The sequence below is a fragment of the Aphidius gifuensis genome, linkage group LG2 (genome assembly GCF_014905175.1).
Source record: "Aphidius gifuensis isolate YNYX2018 linkage group LG2, ASM1490517v1, whole genome shotgun sequence".
Classification (NCBI taxonomy): Eukaryota; Metazoa; Arthropoda; class Insecta; order Hymenoptera; family Braconidae; genus Aphidius; species Aphidius gifuensis.
Genome location: NC_057789.1, coordinates 7,906,948 through 7,922,743, shown reverse-complemented (window position 1 = coordinate 7,922,743; position 15,796 = coordinate 7,906,948). Strand labels below are relative to the sequence as shown.

Here is a 15,796-nt window from a genome sequence, read left to right as displayed (position 1 = left end):
AAAACGTGTTTATAGTAGTACAAAACTTCAACCATTTGATCCAATACCAGTTCTATATTATTATTGAAAAATAATGGCAATATTATATGTTTTGATGTTGTTGCTGATAAAACGATATTGAAACCATTATTTACTGAATTATTTGATAGTGTAATGTGCAATTATTGGCGCATGTTGTTACAACAAATTAATACAGCTCCTGATGATTTATACGAAAGTGGATTACAAAGAGGAAATTTTTATTCCATTTTATACAAGTGTTAAAAATTATTGTTTAATTGTATCACTTGATTCAGGAATTATTTAAAGATTAAAATTGGACAAGGTAAATTGCATGTTATTTTATCAAAATACAAGACCCAGATGATTCAGTTGGAAAATGGAAAATGTACTATTAGACCAAAAGTTAAGGAATTGATGTGACCAAAGAAATTATTTGGTAAGCAGCATTAATTTTCTTAGCCATTTTACTTGTACACTGCTTGCCCTTGGTATTTTTTATTAAGATATATTGCTATAATTTTGTTGTTTTACTAAATAATAAATACCCAAAGACAAGCAGTGGCCAAGGAAAAAATAAGGAAATATTAATGCTGTATCAATTAGCATGGCTACATTAATTCCTTTGCTCGATACTTTCTTTGGCCACTGTTTGTCAATTGGAATTTTTCTCATTTATTTAACAAATGAAATTGAATTAATACATTATAATATAATTAAAATACCAATTGAAAGCAGTGGCCAAAAAATAACTAACTATAAGGAATTGATGAAGCCACCACATAATTCCTTTTGCTGCATATTTCTTAGCTTGTCTTTTCTTTAGCCTCCTGCTTGTGCTTGGTATTTTTTTATTAAAATACCAGCAATATCATTTACCTATGATTATCAAAATATTAAATTTAATATTTTTAATTCATCATGATTTTATAACTTAATTTTGTCTTGTCTGCAAATTTATCAAAACATAAAAGCCATTATTTTTAATAATCATATCAGCAACTGGTAATTATTGGATCAAATGGTTAAAGTTTTTGTACTACTATAAACACGTTTTATTGTTTTTCAACAATGAATTTTACTATGTACATCTAGCATAAATAAATAAAAATGTACACGTTCTCTTTTTTCAATCTGTAAACAATGATATTTATTAATTATTTATTTATATTATTATTAAAATAATTGTGATATAAATTATGTTACAACAATCCTAAAAGAGATCCATCAACATGATTTTCCATCACCAACAGCACCATACAAATATTAACCCTTTGCATTTTTTTGTCTTTTTTCTTTACCAAATAATTCCTCTAAAAAACTTGGTTTTCCTGGTTCATATCCATTAATGTCATCATGAACATTTTTGTTTTTTTTTTTTTTCAATACTTCAATTGGACTATATTATTATTTTTTATGTCAACATTTGCATCACATATAGTACCTAATTGAAATAAAATTTATTTAAATGATCTTTTTTAATAAAAAATTATTTATTTAACATTAAAGTAATTCATTATATTTAAAAAATACCAAATTGAAAACAGTAGCTAAAAAAAAATATGAATCTAAAAATTGATGTGATTATAAAAAAAATTATATGGTAAGCAACATTAATTCATAAGCTTTATCTTTTTTCTTAGACACTTATGAAATTAAAATAAATTGCTTTTAATTTTACTTGTTAAATAAATGTATTATGTAGTTGTATTATTTTTACATAATGAAGGGAATACTTTTAGCAATAAACTAAAAAATATAAACAGAAACAACATGTACTTTAAACACTCGTCCACTAAAATCATCACCAAGCAGAAAAATGTAATGATTGCTTGCCCATTCCGTGAGCTTCAACAGCTCCCTATGCCAATACACAGTGTGACGTCACAGATTACCCTCCTTGTGAAACTCCATGGTAGAAATATATTTCTAGTACATTTGTACATATATTTCTACCATGATGTAACTTAAAGTTTTTTTTACACCACACACACACACACACACACACACTCAAGGGCAATGTCCACTGTAAAATTACAAATCTTTTTTACCAACTGAAAAATTTTTTTTATTATAAAAACACAGACACACACACACACACGTGCAAAAAAAAAAATCCAACATTGGAAAAAGAATAACAATATTTTTTAATATATTTATCTCTCGTCTGATACTATTTTTTATTAAAGTGAGCAAATTAATATTATTTTTAATTAATAAAAATATAAATTTGCAATATATAAATTGTGTCATTCAGCATAAATAATAATATTGTTATAAATTAATTGTATATATCAAGTGATAATACAAAAAAATAAAAAATAAACAATGGCAGGTATATTTGATATTGAATTGCATGATGGTGACAACGCGGTTCAGGATGATGATTCTGATGATGATGTTATTGATACTGCAAATGCTGATTATGACACATCACCAAATGTAAATGATGTATTGGTAACTGAAGATTGTGAACAAGTACAATTAAGTGAGCAAAATGTTAATCCAGGCAAGGAAAAAGTTGGTCCAAAAGATTTTGAATTATGCAAAATTCTTGGTGAAGGTGGTTATGGAAAAGTATTTCAGGTAATTTATCCTTTTTTATTAAAATATAAACTAATTGTATTTATTTATTTTTTTGAGGATTATTATTAACTTATTGGGGTTATTTAACATTGTTGAAAATTAATTCAACTACGTAGCATGATTTTGATGATTGATCAAAAAATAAAATGGTGCAGACACTCATTAATGATAATAATTAAAAATAGAATTAAAATTGTGTTATCTTGAGTTGATTGGTGAAGTAGAAATCATCGTATGATGTTCTATTTAACTATTTAAAAATATAATATTTTATTCAATGCTAATGAGACGTAGAATATTGCAAAATTAATAATCAAATTCTTCAAGTCATGAATTAATTTAAATTGGTAATATTAAAATTAACAATTTTCAAACTATATATGTTGTATAAAAAATGAAAAAAATTATAATCATTTATATTATCGCGTCTATTTTAAATTTGTACATTTGAACTTTTAGATTATTAATTAAATGTATGAAAAAATTATTGTTAAATGAAATAATGAAATAATTATGTATTCTTTTTGTTGTTTTGATTTGAATAAAAAAAAAAAAAAAAAAACAGGTACGTAAAGTTACTGGAAGTGATAAAGGTAGTATATTTGCTATGAAAGTATTGTGCAAAGCATCAATAATACGTAATCAAAAAGACACAGCACATACAAAAGCTGAACGTAATATATTGGAAGCAGTTAAACATCCATTTATTGTTAATTTAATATATGCATTTCAAACTGGTGGTAAATTATATTTAATATTGGAATATTTATGTGGTGGTGAATTATTTACATATCTTGATCGTGAAGGTATATTTCTTGAGGATACAGCATGTTTTTATTTATCTGAAATAATACTTGCATTACAACATCTTCATAAACTTGGTATAATATATCGTGATTTAAAACCAGAAAATGTATTACTTGATCGTGAAGGACATGTTAAATTAACTGATTTTGGTTTATGTAAAGAACATATTAATGAGGATACAGTAACACATACATTTTGTGGTACAATTGAATATATGGCACCAGAAATATTAACACGTAGTGGACATGGTAAAGCTGTTGATTGGTGGTCACTTGGTGCATTATTTTATGATATGTTAAATGGTACACCACCATTTACTGCTGAAGATCGTAAAAAAACAATTGAAAAAATATTAAAAGGTAAATTAGCATTACCACAATTTTTATCACCAGATGCTAGAGATCTTGTTAGAAAATTATTAAAAAGACAAGTTGCACAAAGACTTGGTTCTGGTATTGATGATGCTGAACAAATTATAAATCATAAATTTTTTAAACATATTAATTGGCAAGATGTTATATCTAAAAAACTTGAACCACCATTTAAACCATCATTAATAAGTCCAGATGATACATCACAATTTGATGAACAATTTACAAGAACAGTACCTGTTGATTCACCAGTTGAAAGTAATTTAAGTGAATCAGCTAATATGATTTTTCAGGTAATTTAAAATATAAATATTATCAAGCTATCATTTTCAACATTTTTCATTAATTTTATCAACAGGGATTTACTTATGTTGCACCAAGTTTATTAGAAGAATTATATAGTCAATCAAAAGCTGGTAATTCACGTTCACCAAGACGTCATTATTCTGGCTCAAGTCGTAGTCGTAAAAGTTTTTCACCAAGAAGAGTACCACAAACTCAACAACAACCTCAACAACAACAACAACAACAACTTAGGTATTTTAATTAATAAATAATATTTATTAATAATAAATTAACTTTAATTATTTTCATGTGATAAATATTTATTATTTAAGATCTCCAATTGATCAATCTAGCCAACACAACAATATGATGGATGTTGTTAATTTATCTGACCAACAATAACCAGATTCATCTGACGATGGCTAATAATAATTTTGCCAAATGAAAATTTATTAACATATTATTATTTAAATCATAATAATCAGCTTTTTTTTTTTAGTTCAATTTAATTTACGCAGTTGATAAACAAACAAATACAAAATCATCAGAATAAAAAATAGTCAAGTTGTTTATTCGAATGCATTATTATTTTTGTGAGAATCATTTAATGGGAAATTATTTTATAAAATTAAATTTGTTTAATAGATAAACAATAGAAAAATAGTAAAGAAAAATAAAAGGCTCAAATTAATATTAACTTTTTTTTATATTTAAAAAATGTTTTTCATTTTTTTTTTTTTCTTTGAGTCTTTGATTTTATTTTAAAACAGTACTTGTGCAAATTGCCCACAGTGTTCATCACAAAAATAAATAAATTGTATCTTTTTTTAATGAAAAGATAAACTAAAAAAAAAATAATAAATAAGTCGAGTTAATATTAGAAAAAAAATAATATCTGTTTTGCAATTATGATAGATTAAGAATTGAAAATTTTTAGCTAAAATAATAATAATAAATTGTGCCCAATTTAATTGTTGCAGTGAAAATAATTAATAATTATTATATGCTCATAAATAATGTAAATAGAATGAAATTTTAACGAAACAAAACATTTTTAATAATAAAAAAACGAAAAAAAAAAAAATCAATAAACAAAAATGTATTTTAAATAAAATCGAAATATTTTACAAAATTAAAATATATATCACGATTAAATAAAAAATGTCAAGTTTATTTAACTATTTTTTTTTTTTTCACGATTATTGCTTAACTGGTTGATTAAAAAAAAAAAAAAATTTACGTCATCATTTACGTTTATCACACTTTTTTCTTTTTTTTTTTTTTTCATATATTTATCATTTTTATTTCCGGGTTTTTTTTTCATTGATAAAACCTAATTATTACACAATTATAACAATAGTTATTTATTTATTTTTAATCAATATACAAACGCTTTTTTTAATCTTCAAATTTATTTAACCATTGTAATAAATAATTTTGGGTTTTTAATATTTTTCTTTTATAGTATATATTTGTAAAATGAATAAATAATTTAAAAATGTTTTAAATTTCAATGGGATATTTTAAAAAATTATTATTTATCATTAAAATATAAATTAAGTAAACAAAAAATTTATATTTTTTTGTTTTTTGTATGCATTTTGATGATGAGTTTTATGATTTTATTAATTTTTCTTTTTCTCTCTCTCGTTTTTTTTTTTTTTCGAAATCATTCACACTTGTGAATTTATAGGAAGATTACTCATCATATTATTTATAATTATATATTTTAAATTGTATTTCTTGTTCATTCATTACTTTGATAAATAATTAATACACTATCGGTGTGTTTTGTATTTTATTATTATTTTTTTTCTTCATATTTTCATTTTGTGCGATTAAATTTTTATTTTCTTCTCTCTTAATTTTTTCCATCAATATTATTATTAACTAATTTATTTATTATATATATTTTTTAATTTGTTTTATTTATTATATAATATTTATCATTTTTTTTTAATTGTTGATGTATTTTTTTTATTTTTTTTTAAATGTCTCAGTCCGTGTATATTTTGTGGCTTTTTTTTATTTATTAATTTTTCTATTTGCTAGACCACTTTACTGCACATACAGCTATATATAATCAACGACATTACGCTAAACGTGTATTTTCTATTTTTTTAAGTTTCATTTATTTTTAATTTACTTGTCTATTTTTATTTAATTTAAATGACGAGACTCTGTGACAACGCATTTTAAATTAAATTCTAAAATTCTAATTTCTATACAACACAACGCTAAACGTCTTACAAAGTGATGGGATAAATATTTATTAAATATTTTTGTTTCATTTAATAATATTATTTACTCGTGTGTATATAATTTTTTTATTTTCCAACGTTATAGATTTACCTAATATATAATTTTAAAACAAAAAAAAAATAAAATAAAAATACTCAATATTTCCCTGAATAAATTTTTGAAAATATTAAATAAATAAATTAAAATAAATACAATTATTTTTTTAATCTCTGATATCTTGAGCAATAATTGTCATAATTGAAATAAAAAAAAAAAATAAAATTCAAGAGAGCAATTGATAAATGAAAAAACAAAAAACAAAAAAAAACCAAATAATCATTTTTACCTATTAAAAAATAAAATGTAAAAATACTAAAATAATTATTTTAATATTAAATATAAATAAAAAATACATATATATACATGAAATTAATTTTACTCTCTCAAAAAATAATAATAAAAATAAAAATATAAATTAAAAATCAAACTACCATTATTATTTTTCGACATCATGTGTAAATTTATAATCACATAATTATTTTTAGTACGTGTATATATATTTTTTTTTTGTTATCTAATTATATATTTTTATGTTTAAATTATATTTTTTGCTAAATAATTTAATTTTTCTTCAATATTTCGTTATTATTATTATTTTTTTTTCTTCATTTTCAAAGTTGGTATAAAAAAATTTGCTGCTGCTGTCGCTGCTGCGGGGCAGTGGGACTGGAGTATAACGAATCTGTTTTAATATATATTAATATTTAAATTATTATTCATTTTTCGATATAATATTTATATTAATTATCGAAAATTATTAATTTCCATCATCATTTGGATATTGAATTTTGTTCTAATTTTCATTTTCTAATTATTTATTCTCACTCGTTTTATATTGTTTTTTTTTTTCAATTCTTTCTCTATTTATTTCTTCATCTTTTTATTGTTTATTAATTGATTATTTTGTGGGCTAATTTCCATTTGTTGATCGTTGAATTGGTGGTATAACAGCTTCACGTTCAGTGCCATATATTTTACCAGCTTTTATTGCCATATTACCAAGCATTTCAGTTGAATTTTTATGTGCTGATCTCAATGACAATGCCCATTCTTTTAAACTTATTTCATCCTTTAAAAAAAAAAACAAGTAAAAATAATATAATACAAGTATTTAATTAAAAAGTTTATTAGTAAACTTACTGGATTTGTTAAAACAATTTTAGCATCTCTTGTTCGTACAACAATACATTGTTCTCCTTTAACATGTTGTAAATCAGCTCCAACTTCTTCAACCTTTAGAAAAAAATAATAATTAAATATTATTATCTTTAGAAAATAATATGTATATTAATTTTTAAAAAATTACTTGATCAAGAAAAACAAGTTCAGTTTTTGTTGCTGATTCAGGATGAAGTTCCAATCTATTTGGATAAAGTTTAGCATATCTTGTTTGCCATGCACTTGCAAATGGACCACCAAGTTTTTTAATATAACCATGAAGTATACAATCAGAGCCTAAAAAAAAATATAAAGCTATATAAATATAATGCTTAATAAAAAAAAAAAAGAAAATACAAAATACCTTTTTCATCAGCATCAAAACGTGATTTTTGTTTAGCTTTTTTTTTATTTTCCATTTTATCAGCTTCATTATTAATTGTTTCAAATACAGTTTCAGCAACTTCACCTTGCCATCTTTCAGATATAACTAATGGAAAATTTTTATAAAGATCCTGATCAGCATCAGTTAATTTAATACCCTTTGTATCTTCTTCATCAAATGAACCAATATCAAATGCATCAGCAGCATTAACTTCACCACGTGGTGGTATTAATGGTGGTGTATATTTTTGTAAATAAACTTGTTGCCAATCAATACCACTAAAAAATGGATGTTCTTTAAGTTCATCAGCACCACCACCACGACAACCAAGTCTATTATTAATATCACGTTGTAATAAATTTTCTAATAATAAACGTAATTCACGTGAAAATGATTCTGGTAATTCAACATTCATTGTTAATGTCATTCTATCAATTTCATGTTTATCTTTTGTTTTATGTTGTCTAAATGGACTATGTCCTTTTAATAATTTATATAACATACAACCAAATGAAAACCAATCAGCACTTGAATCATATGCTGTACCTTTACTTAATACTTCTGGTGCCATATAACCATGTGTACCAACACTTGCATGTGGTTTTTTTTTTGAAAAATCACAAGCAAGACCAAGATCAGATATTCTAACATGTCCATGTTCATCTAATAATATATTTGCTGGTTTTAAATCACGATAAACAATATAACGTCTATGCATATGTTCTAATCCAAGTATAACTTCAGCAGCATAAAATTTCATTTCTGGTTCATTAAATACACCATGTTGACTTAAATGATAATGTAAATCACCACCATTCATTAAATCCAATATAAAACATAATTTATCTGGTGTATGAAATGCATATGTCATACAAACTATAAATGGACAATCAACACCAGTACTAACAAGTGATAACATTATTCTTTCATTTAGTGCTAATGTTTCACCTTGTTTCATTTTAATACGTTTTTTATCTAAACATTTCATTGCATACATTTTACCAGTATCTGCTTTACGACAACCATACACTTCACCAAAACCACCTCTTCCAATAATACGATGTACACTAAAGTCATTCATTGTCAACTAAAAAAAAAATTAATACAGTTTTTTAAATTAATAAATTAATCTACTTATGCAATATGTATTTTTAAAATTCAATAATAAATAAGCTTATCAAATTATTGATTTATTAAATATCATTGTGTATTATAAATTCAATTATTTTATTTAAAAAAATAAACTCGATTCTTTTGAATTATATAGGATTGTAAAGAAAGGAAAAAAAAGCATTTTCCATTGAATTTACTGGATGTATTGTTTAAATTTACCTGAATGTTCAGCTCGAGATTTTTCCACTGACAGAAACGTGTATACTTTTCACTGTAATAATAAAAATAAATAAATAAACCATGAAACATTTGTTAGGGTTTCAATCGATAGATTGGAGTAGAAGAAAGAAAAAAAAAAAGACAAAAAAAAACTGATTGATTTCAATTTTAAAAGGCTTTTATAGCAGAGAAAAAATGTCATTGTTATTTTTTAATAATAATTTAAGTATTGAATTTAAAAAATTTGAATGCTTAAATATTCAACAATGATTGTCAGATAATTATATTAATTTATACTTGAAAATAAATTCTTAGGAATGTATATTTAAATTGTATTATGAAAATATTAAAACAATAAATAGTTACCTCTCAAGAAACTTTCTGAATGGTTCACCCCTCAAGTGATTGAATATTTCTTCAATATAAGGCTGTAATTAAAAATAAACTAGGTTATATATAAACCAATATTTATTTAATTTAAATAATATATTTTTACCTCAAATAGATTAACTGGAACTTCATTTTTCATGAGATATTTGTGAACATGTGAGACTGCATCTGTTGAGTATTCCTAAAAAACAAAATAATAATTATTTTTAATTAAAAATTTTATGTAAAATATTATTTATTTTATGTAGAAATATGAAGAAAAATTAAAAATAATTACATGTGAATGTGCCAAGAGTTCTTTCATTATAAAGTTGTCGTAAATTTCTCTAGCAAGTTTTCGTCTCTCCTCGGGGCACTCAAGTTTCTCGTATGATTTTACCTAAAAGAAAAAAGTTTTATTTAAAATATAACATAAATAAAAATATTATAAATATATTTTTTTAATTTTTTTTTTAAATAAATGTTTACCTCTTCGTAAAATCGAAGTTGAGGAATTGGCTCTTCTGCAACAGTCTCACAAAAATCTTTGAATAAAAGGTAGCCTAGCATTTGATGAAATATTTTATCGAAATTAACTTCATTTTTTTTCTCCAAGTATTTGTGCATTACACTTCTAACACTGTAACAAAATAATAATAATTATATAAATATTTATCGATCAATTTATAGATATTTTAATGAAAAAAATAGTTGAGAAAAAAAATTAAAAGCTTTTTTTTTATCTACTCTCTTTTTTTGTGTAAAAAAAAGTAAAAAAAAAAAATATATCTGATACTCGGTTGGTGAAAATCACTTACTCGATAAGAACTTATTATTACATCAAAGTTTTTCATTTTATTTTTTATCATCAACCCAACTTTTACCCACTTTTATCCATTTTTTCTTTTTTTTTTTTTTTTTTCGATATATTCTGTTGAACAAATTTTTTTCCCTTTTGTTTATTTTATTTTTTATTTATTTTTTTTTCTCTAGATTGTTATTTCTCCTCTCTCATATATATAAATTTTTTTTTTTCTTATTTTATCAACAAACACGCTCAAAAGAATTTATCGAAAAAGCAAAAAACGAAAAATCAAAATTAACATAAATCTAATTTTAAAAATAAAAATTCAGGAAGTTTATTTTCCATTAATTAAATTTTATTCTATATAAATATATAAATTTTTATTCAGGTCATTTAATCAATTAAAATGTAATTTAAAATTGATTAATTATCCCAGTCTAATTGAGTGTCTAATCATCAAGCAGGTAATTTAACACAAACGAAATAAAAAAGTATATAGAAAAAAAATCAATTAACATGGTGTTAAAAATTTCTCTAGCATGTATTGATTAAATAAAAATAAAACTAGTTTAATATAAAAACTATAATATATATTTAAAATAATAAATGAAGCAAATTAAAAATCCTGAAGGACAAGGCCTAGATAAACGTCATCCAACAAAAAAACTGAGGCAGAGAAAAAAAAAAAAAAATATAGTTAACTTTGAACACACGCTCATTGATAATAAGCTTTCATCATGGTAGACTTATGATAATGCGATCACAATATATAATAATAATGACAATAAAAGTATAGTTGGATTATAGCATAATAAAATTTTAAAAAATAAAAAAAATAGCTCATCATTTGAATGCTTTTAAACACACACACATATTTTATTTATGTATACTATTATGACTATTAATAGGTAATGTATATACATACTGACACAAATGATCAAGCTATTTTATATTTTATCTACAAACTGCTGGTCAAGTTTGTTATAATATTATTCTTTTTGTTAAATATAACACGTGGCCTTTTAATGAAATAAATAGTAATTTTTTTAAAAATATTAGCTAAAAGCTTAATTTAGTTTAAATAATTTTAGTAAAATAGTTAATTAAATATTAATTTATAATAATTAAATATTAGCTTTATTTTGACTATATTTTTTTTTTTTTTGTTATTGCAATATTTATTTATTTGTTTACTTGTATTTTTTTTTATTTTTTCGAATGCGTCGTATTTTAATGACGTACATTGTGAATTTTAGTTGTGAATTGCAGTCAAGCGAGACTAAAATTGTAAAACCATTTTTATATTTAATCTTTAATGCGCAATCAAGTGTAATTTATTAATTTTATTATTATTTATAAATTAATGATGAAATTATTATAAATAATAAAGAAAAAGTAAATTATTATTATCTTGTGATTTTTTTTGCGCTGTTAATTTGATGGAAAAGTTGTCATATTATTTTTTTGTTAATTAAAATTTTTTTTTTTTTAAAAAAACTGATGTTTTTTAAATAATTATATATACATTGAATTTGGTTTTGCGCAATTGCCAAGGCCGAGGCCAATATACACAACTATCTCTCTTTGAAAAATTCGAAAAAAAAAAATCATGAAAAAGAAATAAAATTATGACGTCAAAACCAGTATGATTGAAAAAATAAATAAATTGTTAATAAATCTTGAGCATGAAAATTAAATATTATTTATTGATTAATTAATTAAATATTTGACGTTTTTTTTATATAAATAATTGAGTAAAATGAGCTTAAATTTTTTACGTTATCCAGACAGAAAAATTATGTTGCATTGCAATAAGAGTCAAATCTATTTTCGAAATGAAATAACATACATGACAGAGTCAAAAACTAGTTGCTGTAAAAAAAAGGTAATAATAATACACAAGCAGAATTATAAATTGTATATAAATAATAATTAAATTTACCAGAAAAAAATATAAATCATTTTTTATTTCTACAATATGTAGAGAAGAAAAAACGTTGATGATTTTATTTGCTTGTTTAAGATTTAAGCTTGTTGGATTTAATATAATTTATGCTTATTTTTATTAAAAACTTATTGTATTTTCTTAATAAAGAAATTTTGTTTTTATAAAATATCGTTGAACATAAACCACAGTGGCAATAACCCCGTCGACAATATCGATTTATCTTTCAACCATTTTACTGTTTCTTCCTTCATTTTATCCACAAAATATCAAGAAAAAAAAAACAATATAAATTAATTAATTAAAGAAAATTTATAAGGAATATTTTATTTAAAATAATCTTTAAAGATTGATTAAAAGTTAAAATTATTTCTTCATCATCAAGTTTAAAATAGACTATTTAAATCCTCCAGGGATTTCGAGCCCTTTAAACTTTTTTTTTTTTTTTCGAATTATTTTCTATAGATATGCTTTTTTTTTTTTTTATAAATGATAGTTGAATATTTAAAAAAGTGTTTTAAAGAGAACCAAGACGACTTGCATAGAAAGAGGCTCATTAAAATGCAGCTTTAAAGCGATGAGATTGAAAAAAATAAAAAATTGAAGAATTGAAATGGAGCAATAAATAATCTCTTTTTTCCTTTCAATTTAAAATGAAAAAGACGAATAAAAAAAAAAATAATAATAATTGATGTTATAACAAGAGCTAAAAAAATATATATTTTGATAAAAAAATTTAATAGATTTTTTATATTATCTATTGAACAATCGAAATCGAAATAATAGAAATAATTTCGAAATAAAAAAACTGCAATGAAATTTTTGCGCTTGCGTAATAAATATAGTCCTGTGGGACAACTCCTAGTCATTGATAACAAATTTTTCTTTCTCTCTCGTTGAGACAATATTTACTCTTTTCTTAAAAAAAAAAAAAATCGAGAAAAGTTCTATTTTTTATCGTAAAAAAAAAGTGATATTTGAATAAATTTATTTTAAAATAAATAAGTCAATAAATTCAATGTTGACTTTGATGAATATAAATCTAATATATTCATGAATTAATAAATGATTTATGTGAGAAAATTATTTCTCTTTTTTTTTTTTTTAATGAAAAAAATAACAACAATATTATCTGTCTTTGTTATGAGGAAGTCATCGTAACTGAATCTTTGACTTTGCGTCAAAAGATCGATGAACCCAATTCCTCTGTTTGTAAACAAAACGTAAATATATATATTTTTTTTTTTATAATTATTACTAATTTTCTTTGTATTTATATTTTTATTAATAATTTATTTAATTAATTTATCTTATTTTTATAAACAAGCTGATATTCGAAAAAAAATTATTCAACTAAAAGATGAGAAATTTTTACTCCAAAAAATCGAAAAAATTCAAATGAATTGTTGTTTCGATTTTTTTAAGTTATTAATATATTAATGAGATATTAAAATTAATTATTTATTTAACATGATTCACATGAGCTTTGTGAATCGCTAAAAATCATGGAAAAAATTACATGACTCATGTGAGTCATAGTAAATGACAAAAAGTGATTCAAAAAATTATTCGAAAATAAAAGAATAAACTTATCAATGAATCAGTCAATAAATATAATAAATAAATATTATTTTTTAATTTTTTTTTTTCACCTTAAATCATACAACTCATCAGATAAATTTATTGAAAAATAATCAACTCGTAAATTAATAATTTTATGACTCAAAAGAATTATTACCACAAAAAAAAAAAAGCGAAAATAAATTTTCGATTTCTCTTTCGAAATGATCTACAAAAAATAAACAAAAAATTTTGTAAATTTATAAAAAATATTATAGTTTAATAAACAAAGAATAAAAAAAAATTAATTACAACAATTTTGTTTATAATAAATTAATTAGATTAAAAAAAAAAAAAAAAAAAATTTATTTATAATTCTTTTTATCTCGTTTGACCCAGAAATAAATTAAAAAAAAAAATTTATTTTTATAATTAACATAGTTGTTTACCTGGGATCTGGAAGTACAATTTTTTTACTTGCTCGTGCAGCAGGTGTGCACTTGCTCTTTTCCATGGCCATGAGGTAGCTAACATCCGCGAGGACAGCCTCGAGGTCGGCCATTTTTGCAAAATAATATCTTAAATTTTTTTTTTAATAATAAATAATATATTTAATTTATAATTCAATCTATCCCCACTTTCAACACTAAATAAATATATTTATAATTAATTAAAAATAAACAACAATTGCTAAATCAACAATGACACATTATCCTTCAAAAAAATTTATATATTAATAACATAATAAAATAATAATAAACAATTAAATATCCTCATGTATTTTTATGACATATATTATTTTTATCCCAATGACATCCCAAAACTTTAAACATTTTTTACTCTATTTTTTTTTTTTTATATCAATATTATCAATATTGACATGTTATTTATCACACAACACAATTATTTGTTTGCTTGTCATTTTTATTTTCACTTAAACAAAAAATATATATATTATTTTTTTTCTTTTTTCACCAACAAAAACACACTTTTCCTTTTTTTTTTTTTTGCTCTTTTTTTTGATAAACAAAATGTCGGATATTGTTGAGTTATTGAATTTGCCAAATTATTGATAAAAAAAAAAAATATACTTGTTATTGTGTGTTGAACAAATTATGTATTTTATTTTTTTGTTATTTTTTAATAATTTGGAGCACAAGTGATGGTACTTGGCCTCTACCGATGGCTTGACTCCCCTCGCACAGTCCTTGGGTGAAATTTTTTTTTATTTTTTAATTTCTTATTATTATTATTTTTTTTTTTTATCAGTGTTTATGTATTCGCAGTTAGAAACTACTGCGAAGTGTTCGATTCGCTGATTGGCCAAAGACTGTGTGTGTAATTCAAGAAAGTGGGAGGAAATTTTATTTTTTTTATTGTGACCTTTCAATGACATTGTATCGACAGTCGGTAGGGTAGGACACTTGAAAAAGAGGCAAAATTTTTGAATGAAAATAACTGAACAAAAAAAAAAAACAAGTTTTTTTTAGTTGTAATCAGTTAGCCGACAATTGACGGGCCGACATAAAACTAATGATTGTAAATAATTGTAATCGATTTGTACTTCAATGTAATGTATTTGTAATTATTTGTAACCCCCCTCATTAATTGTAAATTGTAATTAATTGATTAAAATTCTATGTTGCACTTAGCCGACAAATTATAAGGAACAGCTGTAAAAATTAATTTATGATTGTATTTTATAGGAAATCATTTGTACATTCCAAATATATATTTGTAATGTTTGTCCGAGGTCAACATTTTTTTTAATTAATTGAATGAACATTTAAAATTAATTGCCTAATTAATGAACATATTTTTTTTATAAAATTAAATACAAAAAAAATTGATATATTTTTTTAGAAAATTTATTTTACAATTAATTTTTATAT

At 22.5% G+C, this 15,796-nt stretch overlaps 2 protein-coding genes across 2 annotated transcripts; one reads left to right on the top strand and one right to left on the bottom strand.

Moving 5' to 3' along the window:
• Positions 1-1,915: 1,915 nt before the first annotated feature.
• On the top strand, positions 1,916-5,222 carry LOC122848920 (ribosomal protein S6 kinase beta-1). The gene is made up of 4 exons (XM_044147371.1): positions 1,916-2,586; positions 3,152-4,057; positions 4,123-4,301; positions 4,382-5,222. Exons 1-4 carry the CDS (start codon positions 2,329-2,331, stop codon positions 4,449-4,451), a joined length of 1,413 nt encoding a protein of 470 aa, XP_044003306.1. The 5' UTR covers positions 1,916-2,328; the 3' UTR covers positions 4,452-5,222.
• A 786-nt stretch (positions 5,223-6,008) lies between these two features.
• On the bottom strand, positions 6,009-15,239 carry LOC122848918 (G protein-coupled receptor kinase 1). Its single transcript, XM_044147367.1, has 10 exons — positions 14,354-15,239; positions 10,084-10,234; positions 9,893-9,994; positions 9,722-9,796; positions 9,592-9,653; positions 9,226-9,277; positions 7,873-8,980; positions 7,657-7,805; positions 7,491-7,583; positions 6,009-7,419 (listed from the first exon to the last, which is right to left on the bottom strand). The coding sequence occupies exons 1-10, from the start codon at positions 14,464-14,466 to the stop codon at positions 7,261-7,263; spliced, it is 2,064 nt and encodes a 687-aa protein (XP_044003302.1). The 5' UTR covers positions 14,467-15,239; the 3' UTR covers positions 6,009-7,260.
• Between the last annotated feature and the right edge of the window lie 557 nt (positions 15,240-15,796).